Source organism: Ursus maritimus, unplaced genomic scaffold, assembly GCF_017311325.1.
Source record: "Ursus maritimus isolate PB19 unplaced genomic scaffold, ASM1731132v1 scaffold_18, whole genome shotgun sequence".
Lineage (NCBI taxonomy): Eukaryota > Metazoa > Chordata > Mammalia > Carnivora > Ursidae > Ursus > Ursus maritimus.
In genome coordinates this window covers 43751396-43773492 of record NW_024424230.1, presented here as the reverse complement: position 1 = coordinate 43773492, position 22097 = coordinate 43751396, and the positions used below count along the sequence as shown (strand labels likewise).

Genomic DNA, 22097 nt, shown 5'->3' with positions numbered 1-22097 from the left:
GCTGATGTTTGGAGTATTTAGTTGAAGAAAAGTTTGAATTGTGGACCTTTTGGTGTTAATAGCAGTTGTTATTACTACTATTGATAAGTTTAAAATTCAAAAGCCTGCTTGAAAGTATTGTCTCATTTAATCCTGTTAACAATCTTGGAAGGTAGGTATTAAGTCTCTTCATCCACAAATATGGTGTGTCTTTCCATTTATCTAGATCTTCTTTAATTTCTTTCAACAGCATTTTGTAGTTTCCAGAGTATTGGTGGTATACTTATTTTGTTAAATTTATCAGTATATTATTCTTTTTGGTGCTATTGTAAATGGAATTGTTTTCTTTGTTCCGTTTAGTCATTCATTGCAAATGTATAAAAATACAGCTGATTTTTATACATTGATTTTGTATCGTGCTGCCTAACTGAACTTGTTAGTTTTAATAGTTATTTTGTGGATTTGTTAGGATTTCTACATAGAAGATCGTATTATCTGTGAATAGATAGTTTTACTTCTTTCTTTGGATGCCTTTTATTTCATTTTCTTGCTTAATTGCTCTGGTTAGAACTCTCAGTACAGTGTTGAATAGAACTAGTGATTGGAGGCATTCTTGTCTCATTTCCTCATCACAGGTATCTTTGTCTTATTCCTCATCTTAAGGGAAAGCATTTAGTCTTTCACCATTAAATGTGATGGTAGAAGGGATAAAGAAAGGGGGGATAATCAGAAGGGGGAATGAAACATGAGAGACTATGGACTATGAGAAACAAACTGAGGACCTCAGAGGGGAGGGGGGGTGGGGGAATGGGATATACCGGTGATGGGTAGTAAGGAGGGCATGTATTGCATGGTGCACTGGCTGTTATACCGAACTAATGAATCATCGAGCCTTACCTCGGAAACCGGGGATGTACTGTATGGTGACTAACATAATATAATAAAAAATCATTAAAATAAAAAAAAAATGTGATGGTAGGTGTGAGTTTTTTGTAGATCTCTTTTACCAGGTTGAGGAAGTTTGCTTTTATTCCTATTTTCTTGAGTGTTTTCATCATGAAAAAGGGAGTTAGATTTTGTTAAATGCTTTTTCTGCATCTGTTGAGATGATCATGGGGTTTTTGTCCTATATTGATATGCTGTTTTACAGTACTGTTTGTTTGTTAGACCAGCCTTCCACACTGAGATAAATATTACTTGATGGAGTATAACACTTTTTTGTTCTGCTGTATTCACTTTGCTAGTACTTTGTTGGGACTTTCTGCATCTATATTTATAATGCATATTAGTCTTTAGTTTTTTTGTGATGTCTTTATATGGTTTTGGTATCAGGGTACTACTGACCTTACAGAAGGAGTTGAGACATGTTTCCTTCTTTCTACTTTTTGGAAGAGTTTGTGAATGATTGGTATTAATTTTTTCTTGGATGTCTGGTAGAATTCACCAGTGAAGCCATCTGGACCTGGGCTAATCTTATGGATACTTTTTTTGATTAGTTATTAAATTCATTTGTTAGAGACCTCTTCAGGTTGCATATTTTCTTTTCTTTTCTTTTTTTAGGATTTTATTTATTTCAGAGGAGTGGGAGAGAGTGGAGAGAGAGAGAGCACAAGTGGGGAGGAGGGAGAAGGAGAAGCTGGCTCCCTACTCAGCCTGGAGCCCGATACGGGGCTCCATCCCAGAACTCTGGGATCATGACCTGTGCCGAAGCAGACATTTAACCAAATGAGCCACGCAGACGCCCCTACGTTGCCTACTTTCTCAAGTCAGTTACTGTAGTTTTTTGTTTTTAGGAATTTGTCCATTTCATTTAAGACATCTAATTTATTGGCTTACAATTTTTCATAGTATTATTCCCTTATTATCCTTCTTTCTGTAAGGTAGTGGTAATGTCCCTTCTTTCATTCCTGATTTTAGTAGTTTGAGCCTTCTCTCCTTTTTTCTTAGTCAGTTTGGTAAATGTTTTTAAGTTTTGTTGGTTTTTTTCCCAGAATCAGTTTTTGTTTTTGTTTTTCTCAATTGTTTTTATACTCTCTACCTCTGCTCTAATCTTTATTAATTTCTTTCATCTGCTTCCGTCAGTTTTTATTTTGCTTCCCCCCCCAGTATCTTTTTTTTTTTTTTTTAAGATTTTATTTATTTATTTGACAGAGAGAAAGAGAGAGACAGAGACAGAGAACAGTCAGGGGGAGTGGTAGGCCGCGGGAGAGGGAGAAGCAGGCTCCCTGCTGAGAATCCAGCCCTATGCGGGGCTCTGGGATCGTGACCTGAGCCAAGGCAGATGCTTAACCAGTTGAGCCACCCAGGTGCCCCTTTCCTCCAGTATCTTAATATGGAATTTTAAGTTATTGAATCTTCCCTTTTGTGTGTGTGTGTGTGTGTGTGTGTGTAGGCTCCACAGGCAGTGGAGCTTGAACTCATGACCTTGAGATCAAGACCTGAGCTAAGATCAAGAGTAAGGTTCTTAGTTTTAAGACTGAGCCACCAGGCAGGCACCCTTTGAATCTTCTTTGTTAAGAGAGGGAGGGAGGAATAGGGGGTGAGGTAGGGGGAGGGGCAGAGAGGGAAAGGGAGAGAGAGAATCTTTTTTTTTTTTTTTTAATGCCTCCCCTCTGAAGTCCTCAGTTTGTTTCTCATAGTCCATAGTCTCTCATGTTTCATTCCCCCTTCTGATTACCCCCCTTTCTTTATCCCTTTCTTCCCCTACTGATCATCCTAGTTCTTATGTTCCATAGATGAGAGAAATCATATGATAGTTGTCTTTCGCTGCTTGACTTATTTCAGTTAGCATTATCTCCTCCAGTGCCGTCCATGTTGCAGCAAATGTTGAGAATTCGTTCTTTCTGATAGCTGAGTAATATTCCATTGTATATATGGACCACAACTTCTTAATCCAGTCATCTGTTGAAGGGCATCTCGGCTCCTTCCACGATTTAGCTATTGTGGACATTGCTGCTATGAACATTGGGGTGCATATGGCCCTTCTCTTCACTACGTCTGTATCTTTGGGGTAAACACCCAGTAGTGCAATGGCTGGATCATAGGGTAGCTCAATTTTTAACTTTTGAAGGGACCTCCACACTGTTTTCCAGAGTGGCTGTACCAACTTGCATTCCCACCAACAATGTAGGAGGGATCCCCTTGGGAGAGAGAGAATCTTAAGCAGGCTCCACACCCAGCACAGAGCCCAACGCAGGGCTTGAGCAATCTCGGGACCTTGAGATCATGACTTGAGCCAAAATCAGGAGTTGGGATGCTTAATTTACTGAGCCACCCAGGCACCCCTCTTTTTAAATACCACCATTTGTAACTATAAATGTCCCTCTAAGCACTGCTTTATCTGCATTCCATAAATTTTGGTTTAATATGTCTTCATTTTCACTCATTTCAAGGTATTTTCCAATTTCCCTTGTGATTTCTTCATTGACAAATGACTACTTAGGAGTAATTAATTTCTTTTTTTTTTTTTTAAAGATTTTATTTATTTATTCGACAGAGATAGAGACAGCCAGCGAGAGAGGGAACACAAGCAGGGGGAGTGGGAGAGGAAGAAGCAGGCTCATAGCGGAGGAGCCTGATGTGGGGCTCGATTCCATAACGCCGGGATCACGCCCTGAGCCGAAGGCAGACGCTTAACTGCTGTGCCACCCAGGTGCCCCGGAGTAATTAATTTCTTAATATTTGTGAGATCCCCCAATTTCTTTTTGTTGCTGATTTCGAATTTCATTCCAGTGTAGTTGGAGACTATACATTGTCTGATTTTGGTCTTTTAAAGTTTACTGGGGCTTGTTTTATGTCCTAGCATGTGGTCTATCCTGAGAATGTACCATGTGCACTTAAGAAGAATGCTGGGTGGAGTACTCTATATATGCGTTGCAGGTTCATTGGTTTATAGTATTGTTCAAGTATTTGATTTCCTTGTTGATCTTCTATATAGTTGGCTATCCTTTGTTGAAAGTGGGGTATTTAAGTCTCTCAACTATTATTGAATTTCTATTTTTCTCTTCCTTTATGTCAGCTTTTGCTTCATGTATGTTGGGCTGTTTTTTGTTGCATATATGTTTATAATTGTTAATATTCCTGATCTGTTGGGTGTTTTATCAATTATAAAATGCCACCTCTTTATCTCTAGTAACACTTTTAGACTATTTTGTGTGATGTTAGTATGGCCACACTAGCTTTCTTATGGTTGCTGTTGTATGATATGTCATTTACTTTCAACTTTGTTTTATATTTGAGCCTAAAGTATGTCTCCTGTAGGCAGCATATAGTTGGATCTTACCTTTTTTTGGTCTGGTTTGACACTTTTGCCTTTTGTGTGGATTATTTAATCCATTAACAGGTAATGTTACTATATAATTAGGTTTAGGTCTGCCATTTATTTTTGTTTCTATAGATTGCCTCTCCTTTTTGTTCCCGTATTCCTTTTTTCCTGCTTTCCTTTCCATTAAGTGAATGTTTTCTAGTGTGACACTTTGTTTCCTTTATAATTTTTCAATATATATTTTTAGTGGTTCCAGAGGTTACAAAATACATCTAATACATATTATGCATATATATATCTAATAAATTCTAAAAGAATTTATTTCACAAATAACTTATTTGGGTGAGATATAGAAACATTTCTATTTAGCTCATTTTCCTCCCACTTTTTTATATTTGTGCTATTATTGCTCTACATAGGACATCTAGATATGTTAGAAACCTAACAATACCTTGTTGTAATTATTACCTTATGTAACTTTATGTTTTTTAAAGAAACTGACAGAAGAAAGAAGCACAAGGACATATTCATAGCATTTGTTTTATTACTTTCTTAGTTACCGTTTCTGGTTTTCTTCATTTGTTTTCAACCAAGTCATTTCCTTAGTGTGATACAACTTTAGTCCCACCCACTTCCTTTCTTTTTTTTTTTTTTTAAGATTTTATTTATTTATTCAACAGAGATAGAGACAGCCAGCGAGAGAGGGAACACAAGCAGGGGGAGTGGGAGAGGAAGAAGCAGGCTCATAGCAGAGGAGCCTGATGTGGGGCTCGATCCCATAACGCCAGGATCACGCCCTGAGCCAAAGGCAGACGCTTAACCGCTGTGCCACCCAGGCGCCCCCCACCCACTTCCTTTCTGCTGTTATTCACAAACATATTACATTTTTATGTTATGGGTCCAAAAACATAATTATGTGTCTATAGTTCCATACAATTTTTTTAAAGAAATTAAGAGAAGAAAGCAGAATTAATAGGCATTTATATTGTCAAATTATATAATTACCTTTACAAGTGCCCTTTCTCATTTTCATGTGAATTTTAATTACTACCTGGGATCACTTGCTTTGAGCCTGGACAGCTTTATTTAGTGTTTCTTGTATAGTGTGTCTGCTAGCCAACCAATCCACTCAGTTTTTATCTGGGAATGTCTTCTTCTTCTTTTTTTTTTTTTTTAAGATTTTATTTATTTATTTGACAGAGAGAGAAAAAGAGAGCACAAGCAGGGGGAGCAGCAGGCAGAGGGAGAGGAAGAGGCAGGCTCCCCGCCGAGCAGAAAGCCCAATGTGGAGCTTGATCCCAGGACCCTGGGATCATGACCCGAGCCGAAGGCAAACGCTTAACCTACTGAGCCACCCAGGCACCCCTATCTGGGAATGTCTTTATTTTGCCTTCAATTTTGAAAGATATTTTTATTTTTATTTTTTTTAAGATTTTATTTCTTTGTGAGAGAGAGAGAGCTTAAGCGTGGGAGTGGCAGGCAGAGGGAGAAGCAGGCTCCCTGCTGAGCAAGGAGCCCAATGCAGGACTCAATCCCAGGACCCTGGGATCATGACCTGAGCTGAAGGCAGATGTTCAAGCAACTGAGCCACTCAGGCATCCCTTGAAAGATATTTTTAATGGATATCTGATTGTTAGTTGAATTTTTTCTTTTTCTTTCTTTCTTTTTTTTTGCCTTTCAGCAAGTGGAATATGTCATTTCACTGCCTTCTGGCCTCCATTGTTTCTGATGAGAGGTCAGCTGTTAATCCTGTTGGGGTTCTCTTGTAAATAATGAGTCATTTTTCTCTTGCCGTTCTCAAAATTTTCTTTGAATAGTCGAACGTTTTTATTATGACGTATCTTGGTGTGGATCTCTTTGAATGTATTAGAGTTTGTTGAGCTATTTGGACATCTGAATTATTCTTCATCAGAGCTGGGGAGTTGTCAGCTATTATTTCTTTGAATATTTTCTGTTTCTTTATCTCTCCCTTTCTGTTTCTCTTGTCCTCCCTCTCTGGTACTCACATTATGCCTATGTTGCAGTGCTTATCAGTGGTCCACGTTTCTCTGAGCCTCTGTTCATTTTTCTTCATTCTTTTCTCTCTCCATTCTTTGGATTTAATAATCTCTGTTGATCTATCTTCAAGTTCACTGATCTTTCTTCTACTTACTTAGTTTCACTGTTGAGCCCCTCTAGTTCTTTTTCTTTTTTGTTGCTGTATTTTTAACTACAGAAGTAATTTTTTTCTAAGATCTGTCTTTCTAGCAATAGTCTCTATTTGATCATATCATCATACCTTCTTTTGCTTGTTTACGCATGGTCTCCTTTAGTCTTTTGAACATATTTATAACCTTTACTTTGAAGTTTTTGTTATTAGCTGACAACCAGTCCTTCTCACAGGTGGTTTTGTTGCCTGATTTTTTCCCTGCCTTTCATACTTAAAGTCTTTTTCTTTGCATGTTGTGTAACTTGTTATTCAGAATTAATATATTGGGGCGCCTGTGTGGCTCAGTGGGTTAAGTGTCTGCCTTCGGCTCAGGTCATGATCTCAGGGTCCTGGGATTGAGCCCTGCGTTGGACTCCCTGCTCAACAGGGAGTCTGCTTCTCTCCTGTACCCCCCAAAAAATAAATAAATAAATAAATAAAATCTTAAAAAATTTAATATATTGTAGCAACTCTGGATACTGCCCCCTGTTCCTTTGAGTGTATTGTTGTTGTTTGCTTGTTTGTTTGTTTTTAAATATATGACTGACTTATTCCAATGAAGTCTATTTTTCCCCACAGTGGGAAGCCTTTGATGTTGCTCCTCAGAGGGCACAACCAGGCATAAGCTTAGCCACCCTGGGATGACAGGGCTCTCTTTGACTTTCTCTTTCTCTGATTTCTCTATTAAGCTGTGTCTCTTTGTTGGTATTACAACCAGGTGTTAGGCTCTACCTTTGCCAGCCAGTTACCCTATTGTTTTCAACAATGCCATAGGGCCCAACTTGCTCCATAGTCTGATCCAATTAAATTTAGACTCCTTTACAGGGATAATTTTTGAGGTTATTGTTTGAGGTTTGTTCTGACATCAAGAGGGCCCTTCTTAGTTTTTGTTGCTGTTGTTGTTGTTTTTCTGGTTCTGTCTGGGAAATTAGAGCTAGGCCACTAATCTGCAGGGCCTCTTAGGAGAATTTGATATGACATATCTGTATGAGTCTATTTTGGAATCCTCCAATTTATTCCATTGGTCACTTTGTGTAGTCTGGTTCCATTACTCACTGTAGTTTTATAGTTTGATGTCATGAAGGAGAAGTGTTTTGGCTTCTTTTAAGTAGCTTTGAGTGAAAACATTTCCACATTGTATAATAGTTAGTATACGTGGAATTCGGTATGTATTAATCACTTATTCAGAGCATTTTACAGTGTTGAAAGAAATGGTCAGAACACAAAATATATGATGATTGTTTCATTTATTAGCTTTGAAGTCATATTTTGTTTTCTTTTAACTCTAGGAACAGTTTTGATCAAAAGTAACAGTGGCCAGTTGATGTTAGTATCTCCTCAGCAAGCTGTGACAAGAACAGAGACCACTACTAACATAACTTCAAGGCCAGCTGTACCAACGAATACTCATACAGTCAAAATCTGTACAATGCCGGTAATATACCTTAGTTTTTTTTATCCTCCTTAATTTTCCAGCTGTTTTCTTCACATAAATGTGTGTGTACTTGTCAATAAAAATAATAGATGATTCTACTCAACTTTTTGAATTAAGCCACTGTCTTTGAACATGTTAATTAAGGGGTTTGGTTTTGTCATTTGGTAATTGCTAAAATAATAATGATTCAGTCTTCATACTCAAAGATTTTATAGTCCTCAAGGGAATGTTCAAAGGGCTATTTGTATCTCTCAGTGGAAAGAAAATGATCATTCTGTTTCAGTTTTCATTTGTGGTAAAATATTAACACTACAGTTTACACTATTCATTTGCATACATATCTTACAGAAATGACTTTTAAGAAATTCAGAAATCCATCATATTTCATTAGTTGGTGTTAGAAAATGGTTAATTTTACATACATGATAATTTTTCCAGGTAACTAAAATTTATCTTGTGTGCCACAGATTTAAAAAAAATTTTTTTATGGCAAAAAAGAGAAAGAAAAAAAATAAAATGAAAGTGGTGTTTTTCTTTGGTAAAATAAAAAATGCTGAATGTAGTATAACATTTTCTTGATGAGTCAGGCTCGTCCTAAAGAAGGATTGCATAGTATTCTGTGGTAATAATTCTTTGCCAGTTCTGTCCGCTTTCCCCAGTAGCCCCCATTTTGTGCTTTCCTAGTATTTGGTTTTAAGTTCTCGACCATTTTCTCTGTTACTGTATCTTTCAATGGCAGCTGCTCCTTTCCTTTCTAGTTTGCTTTATCTGACTGCTGTGAGTTAAGAAGATAGGTTAGCAGATTTTTGTTTATAATTAGATGATAAATAAGAATCCATTTATTTTCTCTATGAGCCAAAGATTTTAATGCTAAATTACTGTGATATTTATTTGTTAAATCAGTTGCCTCCTTAGGAATATGAAATGGGTGTCAATTGGCTAATTGACCAGTTAAGTTCATAGTGGAGAATGTGCTTAAAACCTATAAGGTTGTAAAGCCAGTTATAACAAAGAAGCTTGCTATGGTAAAGTGTTTTAATGTTTAATGTTTATCGTAGTACTGATTGATTTAAAATTACTAATGGTGATGACTCTATTACCTCTCCTCCCTCCCCTGTCCACCCCCCCAGAATTCTAGTTCACAGTTAATTAAGAAAGTGGCAGTGGCACCTGTTAAAAAATTGGCACAAATAGGAACTACTGTGGTAACCACTGTACCGAAGCCTTCCTCAGTACAAGTAAGTTGTGACTGACTTGTGTCCATGCACGCACTGGTTTTTCTCTCATCTTTCTCATTTAGCTATTTCCTGCCAGATGTGTAAGTTGCCACAGTGACCATGTGACCTTGAAGAAAGCAATTCAGTGATATTTGCTGACACTTAAACCAAAGTGGGAACTGTTGGAGGTGTGGAAAAGATAAGATAAACATGGTGTATATTCTTGAAATATCAGTTTTACTTGAATGTATTAAGTTAATACAAATACATGTAGTAGTCATGTGTCAGAGTGTCTAGAAATAGTTGCTGGGACAGAATTTTGACGTAGGAGACATTTATTAGTTATCAATATCTGTGGAAGGGAAGGAGAGTAAGACTTTGACCTAGATGCAGGCCCAGTAAAGCCTCTCCCAGCTGGGTGCAGAACACTGGAGGAAATATGGCCTGTCCGAGTTATTCTACTGCGTTGGTCAGCTGGGCCTTAATTCCCCCTCTGTGATACGTCACTGGATGTCAACTCCACAAGGAGAGTTGTGCTGTTGGGCAAGGTAATTCTCTCTAGTTGAGACAAACCCTGAAAGAACTGACATCTGTGGGCATTCCCAACGGCTGGAAAAACACAGATTTCCTTGTAATGGTGTATCACAGTTTACTCCTTATGTCACTGGGATCTGCTTCCTTAAAAATGTTAGACACCAGATCTTTTGTGATTCCAGTGGGTCTGTTCCTTGGGGAAACAAAGAAGAGGAGGTTACTAGGATGAATTGCAGTCCTCCCCATTGTGGCTGATACTCATCATCTCCCTCCTTTACTATCCTGTTCATTCTAGGTTCCCTCCATTCTCAATTAATAACTCTGCTGGTCTTGGTAACTTAACTGGTAGTGTGACCAGACCTTCATCTCTGAGAAACTGAGGTCCTAATTGCCATGCTGTCTTGAGGCAAGAGTTGCTGTACTTGTCCATTGATCATAACAATTGGGCGAGGAAACACCAGCAGGCATTTAAATGGATCACCTGGATTTACCACAGGTAGTCTTCTCAGTCTCCATTGTGTAATAGCCTACCTACTCCAGGTGTCAGGTCAATTACTCCTGCCGTGATAATGATTCTTTACTGCTGTTCCCTGGACACTAGGAACCTGAAGTACCCAGGAGGCACCCATGGTGTCTAGTTTATGGGAACTCTTGCTTTGTCCTCTGGTGAAAGTGTGTTCCCTGTGGGCAGAAATGGGAAGCACAGGGTCCCCCATTGTGTCTTTGGGAGTGATGATAAGTGGTTTCATTCATCCCACTGCTCCTCTGTTCCTTGGTTTTCATGTATTTGTCCTATTGGAGACATAGTACCGTAAAGTTTCTTGATATAGTTTACACTTAATCTTGGAGGATGGAATTCCATCTTCTTTGAGTATTGCCTCTTGCACTTCACCTGTGTCCTCTGCAGGCTGTTCTGATACTTTACTAGGCTGCCAGCTTCTAGGTCACGCCCCCCAGACATTCATAATCAGCGCCAGGTGTGGTCTTGCAAAGCGTGGAAATACAATGCATTGGTCTATAATATCAGGAGTTCCAGTTGAGTTTAAGATGGTCCATCCATGACTGCAGTGGGATTATGTAGGTAGAGTAAGACTGGGATTGTGTGCCTCCCTGTGCCTCTTAAGAGGAAGAGTTGGCATGGAAGGTGTAGGTATCTGGTAAGGTACAGCTAGTAGCTATATTAGAAAGAGCTATGAAGGACAGACTTTGTACTAGAGATAATAAAATATTTAAAAGGAAAGTAGAAATGCCATAAATGCTTCCTTTGTTCACAAAAAAATAGGATGCTTTTCCTGAGCTCACATTTCATTGAGCCTTATTTTGCTTCGTAAGGGAGAGGAACCCTTCCCATTGGTCCAGAAAGGTAATCATAATCACTAACTAAAGTTTTAGATTATGCTTTCTTTAATATAGTAGTACAAGGAGTTAACATCAGAGTATAAATACAGACTCACTGAAGAAAGGGTATTTAATTACTGTAGATTAACCTGAAAAAAAAAAAGTTTATTAGGCAGTCTCCAAAAGGATTCAGAGAAACTGCACAGTAGTTGTCCTTGGAGAGCAACACTAAGGCTAGGAATAGGAAGGTGACTCATTTTTATTGTTGCCTTGAGATCTACTTTAATAATATTTTGCTAACTTAGGTGCAGTTTTTAAATTTACCTTTTTTGCTTAACATTTCATCATTCTAGTCTTCATCATTAATCAGTGTTTTTAATTTTTCCCCCATTTTACCCTTTAAACTTGCTTCATCTAATATATGCTCCAGTCTTTGTAAAGCGGGAAATTTTGGTACACTTGAATTCACTTATTGTGACTGTTACCAAAGGAAATTTTCTTGAAGGTGATCACAATCGGACCTTTTTGTGTTGTACGCCTCTAGAATACAAATATTTAAATTAAAATGATGGTGCAATGTTCAGTTTTCTGGGTCAGTTGTAAACACTGTTGTCTCCCCCATCACCCTCAAACTTGACTCATGTTCTGTAACTTTCAGTGTTTGTTTTAAAATAAGATTTTTGCTTATCTTATTAGAGTTGTCTAAGTTATTGCCCGACTTGTGATTTCCTGTATTAAACTTTTTATCCTGCAGGTGGTGCTATAATCACACCTCATTTCAATAGAAGGTGGAAGACAACCAAAATTCTTTTCAGTGTGAAAATAAGATATCACAGTTTGTAATATTCAGTATGCTTACTCTAATAGTCTACATAAAAGCAGCTTATCTGAAGATGAGATGATCAGTAAATTTCTCTGCTTTATACTTAAGAAGAAGCAGAAATTTACAGAATAGGATATTCTATATTTTCGTATGAAGACTTACTATTTCAAATTTTTAGAGAAGTATTAATAATGTGTTTTGAGGACCATGCGCTTGGTACTGGTTTTCACAAACAACCCTAGGAGAGTAGGGAGGTACCATTTCTATCCTTGTTTTTTTACAGACAGGAATCAAAGAATTAGCAAGATAAGTAACTTGCTCAAGGTCAACACTCAGTAGGTGTCAGCGAAAAGTAGGTAGGTAGATATGTTGGCTAATTGAACATAAAGAAAATAAAGTAGGTAGGTAGATGAGAATGAAAACCAGATCTACTGAAATCCAGAGCTCTTACAACAGTGTTCCGTTGCCTTAAACTAGTAGAGCATAACATGAAAGCAAAGATGTCAAGATCCATTTGTAGTCTGATAAGTGTGAAATGAGGCACCCGCTGTGATACAATTCATAGTAATAAATATCTAAATGTGCACTACTTTTAATTTCAGTCTGTAGCTGTGCCAACCAATGTTGTCACAGTTACTCCTGTAAAACCGTTGAATTCTGTAACTACCCCGAAGCCTTCAAGTTTGGGAGCATCTGCTGCCCCCTCAAATGAGCCCAGTCTCAAAGCAGAAAACTCAGCAGCTGCTCAGACGAGTCTTTCTCCGGTAAGCTTTCCCTTCGATCTTCCATGAGTACAGCTCTTTACAGATTTTCTTGAATTCTGTTTTCCAGCTAACATTTGTGTTTATATTTCTCTATTTAGGCAATGCTAGAAAATGTGAAGAAATGTAAGAACTTCCTTGCAATGTTAATAAAGCTAGCATGCAGTGGATCACAGTCCCCAGAAATGGGGCAGAATGTGAAGAAACTGGTAGAACAACTTTTGGTAAGTTAGTATTATGAAAGCTTAAATTATGTAAGGATTTGTAGAACAGTGTTTTAAATGGGACTTATCTTTAAATGAGGTTTATTTTAGATAGATTTTTTTAGATAAACTTTGCTTTTAATTTGTAATGACAATAAATCTGAAACAAGTAAATCTGTTATATTACTTTCTGTGTGCTTTAGCTTAAAAAGGGCCTTAGCGAGGGGTGGGTGGGGGTCTCAGTTGGTTGAATGTCCGACTTTTGGTTTTGGCTCAGGTCATGATCTCAGAGCCCTGGGATCAAGCCCTCTGTCAGGCTCCATGCTCTCAGGGTGTCTGCTTGAGGATTCTCTCTCTCCCTCTGCTCCTCTGCCCTCGCATGTACTCTTTCTCTCTCTCTAAAACAAACAAAAAGGCCTTGGAGAGAAAGTTGACTGTTTGGTCAAATAAAAAATTGTTACTAGAATTGCGAATGCCAGAAAGCCAGGCCATCAACAAATAATGAAATTCAGTTCTGTAAGTCCAAACAACATACTTTGTAACCTGTGGAAGTTAGGTGACTTTCTTAAGTTTTAGTTTCCTTTTCTGTAAGATGAGAAGAGTAATAAATGTGGTGACTTTTGAATTCCCCCACGTTCTAAGATGCTGTGTTTTTTAGCTATCAAATTGTACATCATTTACTTTTTATATCCTCTTTCAGGTAAATTGCTTAGATACATTAGAGCGGATGAAGGTAGAAATTAGCAAATACTGAATATTATATGCTTAAATACGCTAAGGGTATTATACAATTTTGGATTTTTTGAACTACTAAAATCTACAGATTTCTCTGACCATATAGTGAGAATTTTGTGTATTTTTTGTATAAAAATGGTCACTTTTGGGGCACCTGGGTGGCTCAGTCGTTAAGCATCTGCCTTTGGCTCAGGGCGTGATCCCAGAGTCCGGGGATTGAGCCCCACATTGGGCTCCCTGCTCCTCTGGGAGCCTGCTTCTTCATCTCCCGCTCCCCCTGCTTGTGCATGCTCTCTCGCTGGCTGTTTCTCTCTCTGGCTGTCTCTCTCTCTGTTAAATAAATAAATAAAAATCTAAAAAAAAAAAAAGTCACCTTTTTCCCTGCAGAAAATGTGTATATTTCAAATATCACAGGAAAACAAGTATAATTTATAAATATTAAAATATCTTCTTTACTACTGTTTTTTATGGTACCTATAATTTGTTAGAAATAAAGCATGTTTGAACTGGTTAGTTTTCCACTTGGCAAGACTGTTGTAGATATTTAAAATTGTAAGTCCTATAAACAAGTTTTTAACTTAAGCATTTTTAAAAATTTAAAGTAACTTAAATTTTTAATTTTTGATTGAAGTATAGTTAACAAATATTATATTACTTTCAGGTGTAGAACAGTGATTTGGCAATTGTATACATTACAAAATACGGCATAAGTATAGTTACCATTTGTCACCATAAAAAGTTATTACAACATTATTGGTTATATTTCCTATGCTGTACTTTTTTTCCCTCTGATTTTCTTATTTTATAACTGGAAGTTTGCCCCTCTTTAACCACTCACCTATTTTGCCCATCCCCCAACTCCTCACCCCAGTTTGTTCTCTGTGTTGCGTTTCTGTTTGTCTCATTTTTTAAATTCCGCATATCTATGAAATCTTCTAGTATTTGGCTTTCTCTGACTTATTTCGCTTCCTGTAATACCCTATAAATCCTTCCATGTTGTGAGTGGCAAGAGCTCATTCTATTTTATGGCTGAGTAATAGTCCATTGTATGCATATACCACATCTCCTTTATCTAGTCATCTATTAATGGACACTTAGGTTGCTTTCATGTCTTAGCTATTGTAAACAGTGCTGCACTAAACATAGGAGTGCATATATCTTTTCAAATTAGTGTTTTTGTTTTCTTTGGGTAAATACCCAGAAGTGGAATTACTGAATCGTGTGTTATTTCAATTTTACAATTTTTGAGAAACCTTCATACTGTTTTCCACAGTGACTACACCAGTTTATATGCCTGCCAACAGTGCAGAAGAGTTTCCTTTTCTCTACATCCTTGCCAACACTTGTTATTTCTTGTCCTTTTGATATTAGCCATTTTGACTGGTGTGAGGTAATATATCATTGTGGTTTTGATTTTCATTTCCTGTTGATTAGCGATGTTGAGTATCTTTTCATGTGTGTTGGCCATCCTAAGCCTTATTTAGAAAAATGTGTATTCAGGTCCTCAGTCTATTTTTAAGCAGATTATTTTTGGTAATTGAGTTCTATGAATTCTTTGTGTATTTTGGATCTTAACCCCCTTATCAGATATGTCATTTGCAAATATCTTCTCCCTATTCAGTAAGTTGCCTTTTTGTTTTGTTGATGGTTTCGTTTAATCTGCAAAAGCTTTTTAGTTTGATGTAGTCTCAATAGTTTATTTTTGCTTTTATTTCCTTTGCCTAAGAAGACATATCCAGAAAAATATTGCTAAGGCTAATGTCTAGGGGTTACCACCTATGTTTTCTTCTAGGAGTTTTATAGTTTTAGGTCTCACATTTAGGTCCTTAATCCATTTTGAGTTTATTTTTGGGTATGGTTTAAGAAAGTGGTCCAGTTTCATTCTTTTGCACATAGCTGTCCAGTTTTCCCAACACCATTTATTGAAGAGACTATATGTTCCCTGTTGTATATTCTTGCCTTCTTTGTCGCAGATTAATTGACCATATAATTGTGGGTTTATTTCTTAGCTCTCTATTCTGTTCCATTGATCTCTCTGTCTGTTTTTGTGTCCTCACCATACTGTTTTGATTATTATAGCTTTGTAATAGAATTTGAAATCTGGGATTGCGATACCTCCAGCTTTGTTCTTTCTCCAGATTGCTTTGGCTGTTCAGAGTCTTTTGTGGTTCCATACAAATTTTAGGATTATTTGTTCTAGTTCTGTGAAAAATGCTGTTGGTATTTTGATAGGGATTGCTCTGAAACTGTAGATTTTTGGGGGCAGTATGGACATTTTAACAGTATTAATTCTTCCAGTGCATAAACACAGTATATGGTTCCATTTATTTGTGTCCTCTTCAATTTCTTTCATTAATGTCTTATAGTTTTCACAGTACAGGTAGGTTTTTTACCTCCTTGCATCAATCATAAATTAAACACTTTTCCTCTTTTTTGAAATATTTGTAAACCTAAAAGTATTTTTCTTTCTCCTGTTCCTCAGGATGCAAAAATTGAAGCAGAAGAATTTACTAGACAGCTGTATGTTGAACTCAAGTCTTCACCTCAGCCTCACCTAGTTCCTTTTCTTAAGGTAAAGTTATGTGTTACTTTGAAGAAATTATTTGGGTTAGATTACCTTAAAATAATTTTTAAAAATAATTGGAATCCTGAATATTTCAATATGATAGTTATGTGAAAATACTAACAGTGTAGGAGAAAGCTCTCAAATGTTGTATCTCTTAAGAATATTCATAGTCCATATTCTTTGGATTGGAACACTTTGGGAAAACCAAAGTAACATGTCATTTGTGACCATAACTTAAGGATTATATTGGTAATGCTTACATCTTCAAAAGCTTGACTTTTCCTTTAAAATAGGGCCTTGTGCTTTGTCCTTGTGCTTTGACTCATATTCTCCCAGAAATAATAAATCAAACAGTGCCAAATTTCATGGGAAAGCTGTTATTTTTCAAAATTGATTTGTACTGTTAGTAAGCATACTCTTTTCTAAGATTTATTGAATTAAATCGAATTTTGACATAGAACAGTAACTTTGATAACAGGAGACTAAAAAATTATTTTTTTGGATACTTAGAAGCTGAAGAGGAATCAAGTTGAAATTTAAAAAGTCATTAAAGAACTGGAATTATAGTGAACTGCAGAGTCATCCCATAAATTTTGAAATAATGGAATGAGGAGTGGCCTTTAGAAATATTTGGTTTAGGGCGCCTGGGTAGGGCAGTTGGTTGAACGTCCGACTCTTGGTTTCGGTTCAGGTCTTGATCTCAGGGTTGTGAGATCGAGCCCCATGTCGGGTTCAGTGTGTAACGTGCTCAAGATTCTCCCTCTGCCCCTCCTGCTCATGCTTGCTCTCTCATTTTCTCTTTCTCCCCCAAATAAATAAATAAATACATCTTAAAAAAATTAAAAAGAACTGGTTTAATTGTCTAGAGGAGATGAGAGAGGCGTCACAGTGGAAGGCTCCTTTTGATTGCCTCATTAAAAAAGAGTGGCAAGGGAAATGGAGCACCACATTTTCAGAAGGATATTAAAATAATGGAAACTGTCACTAGGAGGGTGAGCACATTGATTAGGAGGGTGCCAATCATGTGATATAAAATGTGGCTAAAGAAATTGAGAATGTTTTAGCTAGAGGAGACTTGGTCTGGAGAAAGGGAGGTTGAAGGTTCAGCATAATATCTAATACCAAATGACTAGTGCCCTGTTTTTGGATGATCCTCTTGACTGAGAAATTAGAGGCGGTTCTTCCTCAGATCCCCTTCAGTGCAAAAGTTCTTTGAGCTATAGGTTGTCTACATGACACTCACAACTCTTAAATTTATCTATATTTCATACTCACTGGAGACATTGTGGGGGAGAAGGGAGGAAATCAGTAGGTTCTTAATATGCATCGTATGCTTTGCTAGATACTTTACTTTTAATTTGCATTGTATGTGCTTATTTTTCATATCAGTTTTTTAGACTACTAGGTGCTAGATATTATAGTATTTTCCATTTTAGAGATAAAACCTGTTTATGTCAACTAATTTTTTGTCAAACGTACAGGTCCAGAATTTTATCCTATCTGACTCTACTTGCTAGATAACACTATCTTTAAGTTACCAAATACTACACCATGAAGTTTTTGTGGTTTGTATGTATTTTCTAAGGACCTATTAAACCTTGTGATTCGTTTCTTGAGAGTTTTGCCCCCCCATTTTTGAGAGCTTTGAATGTTGCATAGAGATGAGGGATTCAGCATTTAACCTCTGGCCAGCTGATCAAGAGATAATATAATATACATTTCTTATAATTGTCTCTTTGAGTCTAATTATTTTAACATTTGTTCCAAATGTGTTTTTCTCAGGATCCCTTCGTATTAGATTTCTAGCTTAAATTTAATCAAATCACTTCATTTGTTCATATATTTCCAAAGCAGCTGTTTTCCACCATTTTTAAAGTTTGGAAAAAGATTATGAGACTCTCCGCTTCTTACTTTCTTTTGTTACCATTATATACATATTTGAAAACCTTCAGNNNNCGTCTCAATCCTTTTTAATAAAAAAAAGTAAAAGATGTAACTAAAAGGAAAGGAAAGGAGGAACAATGGACAATGGTTCTCATTTGCTTCTTAAATTCAGTCAGACTACCTTTATTTAAGTGTCACAATAAGGAAAACTTCCAAACAGCCCTTGAGTTCATCAAAAGATAACCTACTGTCTCCCTCCTTTTCTATTTTTTTCCCTTACTCAAAAACAAAAACAAACAAAACACCCAGGCATGAAAAGCAGAATGTTCTACTTTTTAGTTAGAACTGCCTTTACTCTTTCAGAAAGATACAAGGAGAGACCCAACTTAAAATCTCGTCAGACAATATTCTTGCTCAATTAAGGAAATTGACCTTGTTTGTATTAGTTTTATTTTGTTTTCTTTTTTTAAGATTTTATTTATTTATTTGTCAGAGAGAGAGAGAGCACAAGCAGGGGGAGCAGCAGAAAGGAGAAGCAAGCTCCCTGCTGAGCAAGGAGCTCCATGCAGGACTCCATCCCAGGATGGCAGTCAGGCAGGCAGACACTTAACTGACTGAGACACCCAGGCGTCCCATGTATGAGTTTTATTTTGATTTAAAAACTGTTTCTATGCAAAGTTGGAAAGTTATTTAACAAAAACTTTTTTTTTTTTTTTTTAAGATTCTATTGCCATATAAAGAAACTTACTGATACAAAAATTATTAGTGATCTACTATGGGGTATAAGTAAATACAAACACGTGTGACACAGTGTTTTATTTTACCAAATTGATCTTGAGGGATATAAAATAAATTTAATACTGAGATAATAATTTGTATTGAAAAATAAAGCATTTTTGGGCTTTAAATTGGTTGTATCCAGGATATTGGCAGTGTATAACTACCAAGTGCCATCAGATTTCCTCCACTGAAATACTTGATATACTTTTGATTTATGTTGTAAAGCTATGATATACAAAGAAGTTCTATTTTACAAAGAAGTTCTATTTTACTAGCAGCTGATTTGTTTAGTTATCAGGTTCTTTTTATTCCCGTTTCTAGAAAAGTGTGATTGCCTTACGACAACTCATGCCCAACTCCCAGAGCTTTATTCAGCAGTGCGTTCAGCAGACCTCTAACGAGGTAGTCATTGCTACTTGTACCACCACAGCAACAACTTCTCCTGTAGTGACAACAACAGTTTGCTCAATCCAGTCTGAAAAACCTGTCGTCGTTTCCGGAGCAACAACACCCAGTACTGTGTCAGTGCCAACTCTGAATCCACTTGCTGGTCCAGGGGGAGCAAAAACTGGAGTTGTGACACTTCATTCTGTGGGTCCAGCTGCTGTACCAGGAGGAACAGCAGCTGGAACTGTTTTGCTTCAGACTCCAAAACCACTTGTGACATCTATACAGAACACAGTTACAGCAGTCTCGCTTCAACCTGAAAAGCCAGTTGTCTCTGGGGCAGCGGTCACGCTGGCCCTTCCATCAGTAACTTTCGGAGAAACTTCAGCAGCAGCTATCTGTCTTCCATCTGTGAAACCTGTTGTTACTTCTGCTGGGACCACATCTGATAAGGCCATCATTGCTCCAGTCCAAATCAAACTTGCACAGCCAGGCCCCATCCTCTCACAGACAGCTGGGATTCCACAGGCAGTTAAAGTCAAACAACTAGTGAGTAACATTTCATTTTCTTTCTCAGTTTCTTCTTTTGAAAATTGCAAACATTCAGAAAACTGGCAAGACTAGTAAAACGAACCCCTGAGTATCCTTGACTGAGTTTGAATAGTTCTTAACGTTTTATCGCATTTGCTTAGTCTCTCCCCCTCTTTATTCACACACTCAAGCACACACACAAAACTTTTTCCTCAACCATTTGAGAGTTAATTGCAGAAGTTGTGACATTGTACCTCTAAGTACTATGTATCTCTTAAGGAAAAGGATTTTTTTTTTAACATAACGGCCACGTACTTATTATCACACTTGAAATTTAATATTGGTATAATTTTTTTTCCCAGTAGTCCCAACAGTGTCCTTTATGGCTAATAAGTCCTTTTTTCTGATGTTGTTTCTGATAAAGAACTGCGTATTGGCATTACCGGTCATTTCTCTTTAGGCCTCAGCCTTTTATAGTTGCTCATTCTGTTGTAATAGTTTTAAGTACCTAGACTAGTTGTTTTGCAGAATGTCCTTTGTTTTGTCTAATTGTTTCCTCAAGATTAGATTCAGACTAAATCTTTTGGGCAAGATTATTACAGAAGTAATGTTATGGTAACATTTCTCAAGAAAAATGTGCTAAGGGGAGAGGGAAACAGTGGGGGAAGTAGATGAGTATGAAGTTGTGTTTTTTCCTAAACTTGGTAGGTTGGGATGTTCTTAGATGAAAGAAATCTTAGCTGTTTATCAATTAGTGTTGTTAACCTTTGAAATAAAACTGTCATTTTACCAGCAAAAATGGGTTTATTTGGGAATAGCAAAGAATTAGAATTCAGGACAAGCAAGATATGGCAAAACCATAGGTAGATTTAGAGAACAAAGAAGAATCCTTGTACAGAGGAAAGGCGGAAGTTTGAAAAGACTGTTACAAACAGAAGTCCACTGGAGTAAATCAGAGTGTAGTGGCTTCTTATTGGCTGAGTTGTGACAGTCTGTCATTGACTGGGCTGTTGCTGGGCAGGGTGAAAATCTTTCTTCCTCCTGCAAAGGTAGTAAAGGATAGGCTTCTTCCTGCTGGGAATGCAAGGTACCTCTCTTCCTGTTGGGGTCTGCAATGATGACTAGTTATAGGGTGTGAGAGGTTCCCCTTCTGGCCTCCTGACTCATTTTAATGAGGTTTCCCTTTATTTTCATAATGTTTAGAACATTCTAGTTTATTCAGGACAGACTGTGAGATTATTATTAACCTGCAGGAGATAGTACATGGTGAATTAATTAAAAATCACATTTCTTAATAAACTCACTTACCTTATACCATAACAGCTAGCTGTTCTTTTTAATTTTTGGTCATTGCCCTTGTTTTCTTTTATAAATTTTTATGTTAAAGGCTGTGTGTTGAATCTCCTTGTTTTAGTTTATTCTGCTTCTGGGAATAATAAAATCTAAGTAAACTTCCCAGCGTTGTTGTCTGATCAGGAGAAGAGGTTAATGTCTGTGGATGTTTGTCTTTGAGGCAGAGGTCAGCTATGGGCAGAAGATGAAAGGGGGAGATTGGTTTGGATAGTCGTCAGACTCTTGGATAGGTAGGAAGTAATGTCATTTTCTGGGTGCTAATCATTTTTCATCCCTTCCTACCCTGAGTCGGATTTTCAAATAAAGAAATGTGCCTTCCTTGCAGAATTTCTCTTGGGTTGTCTGAATTTAATCTCAGAGATGAAACCTTTCTAGAAGCAGTGATTCTTAAACATCAGTCTGAGCAGCCAGCTTTGGGAACCACTGCAACAGTAATTGCCTCAAGGAAAGGACTCTTTTTGGTAGCACTGAACAGAATTGAAATCCTTTTTATGGGTCATAAGTGATTCTTGAATCAGTGCTGATCTTTATTGAACACCTATACCATATTAGTTCCTGAAGTGAAATAACACTTTATAGCTATATAGAGTTTTAAAAGCATGTCATGTATTAACTGTGGGTTTTATTTATTTTTTATTTTTATTTCTTTCTTTATTTGTTTGTTTTTATTATGTTAGTCACCATACAGTACTTTGTTAGTTTTTGATGTAGTGTTCCATGGTTCATTGTTTGCGTTTAACACCCGGTACTCCTTGCAATACGTGCCCTCCTTAATACCCATCACCCGGCTAACCCATTCCCCCACCCCCTCCCCTCTGAAACCCTCAGTTTGTTTCTCCAAGTCCATAGTCTCTCATGGTTTGTCTCCCCCTCTGATTCCCCCCCTTCATTTTTCCCTTTGTCCTCCTAATGTCTTCCGTGCTATTCCTTATGTTCCACATATAAGTGAAACATATGATTATGTCTTTCTGTGCTTGACTTATTCTAATTAGCATAATCCCCTCTAGTTCCATCCATGGGATGCAAATGGTGGGTATTCATCCTTTCTGATGGCTGAGTAATATTCCATCGTATATATGGACCACATCTTTATCCATTTGTCTGTTGAAGGGCATCTCG

General features: G+C 37.2%; 1 protein-coding gene across 1 annotated transcript in view; it reads left to right on the top strand.

Moving 5' to 3' along the window:
- The window catches only part of TAF4B (TATA-box binding protein associated factor 4b), a 127009-nt gene that overhangs the window by 7500 nt on the left and 97412 nt on the right, over nucleotides 1–22097 (top strand). Inside the window, exons 2-7 of the mRNA XM_008692810.2 lie at nucleotides 7721–7866; nucleotides 8997–9104; nucleotides 12381–12542; nucleotides 12641–12763; nucleotides 15960–16049; nucleotides 19029–19643. Of these exons, the coding sequence (XP_008691032.2) occupies nucleotides 7721–7866; nucleotides 8997–9104; nucleotides 12381–12542; nucleotides 12641–12763; nucleotides 15960–16049; nucleotides 19029–19643 (1244 nt within the window). The remainder of the gene's footprint in view (nucleotides 1–7720; nucleotides 7867–8996; nucleotides 9105–12380; nucleotides 12543–12640; nucleotides 12764–15959; nucleotides 16050–19028; nucleotides 19644–22097) is intronic.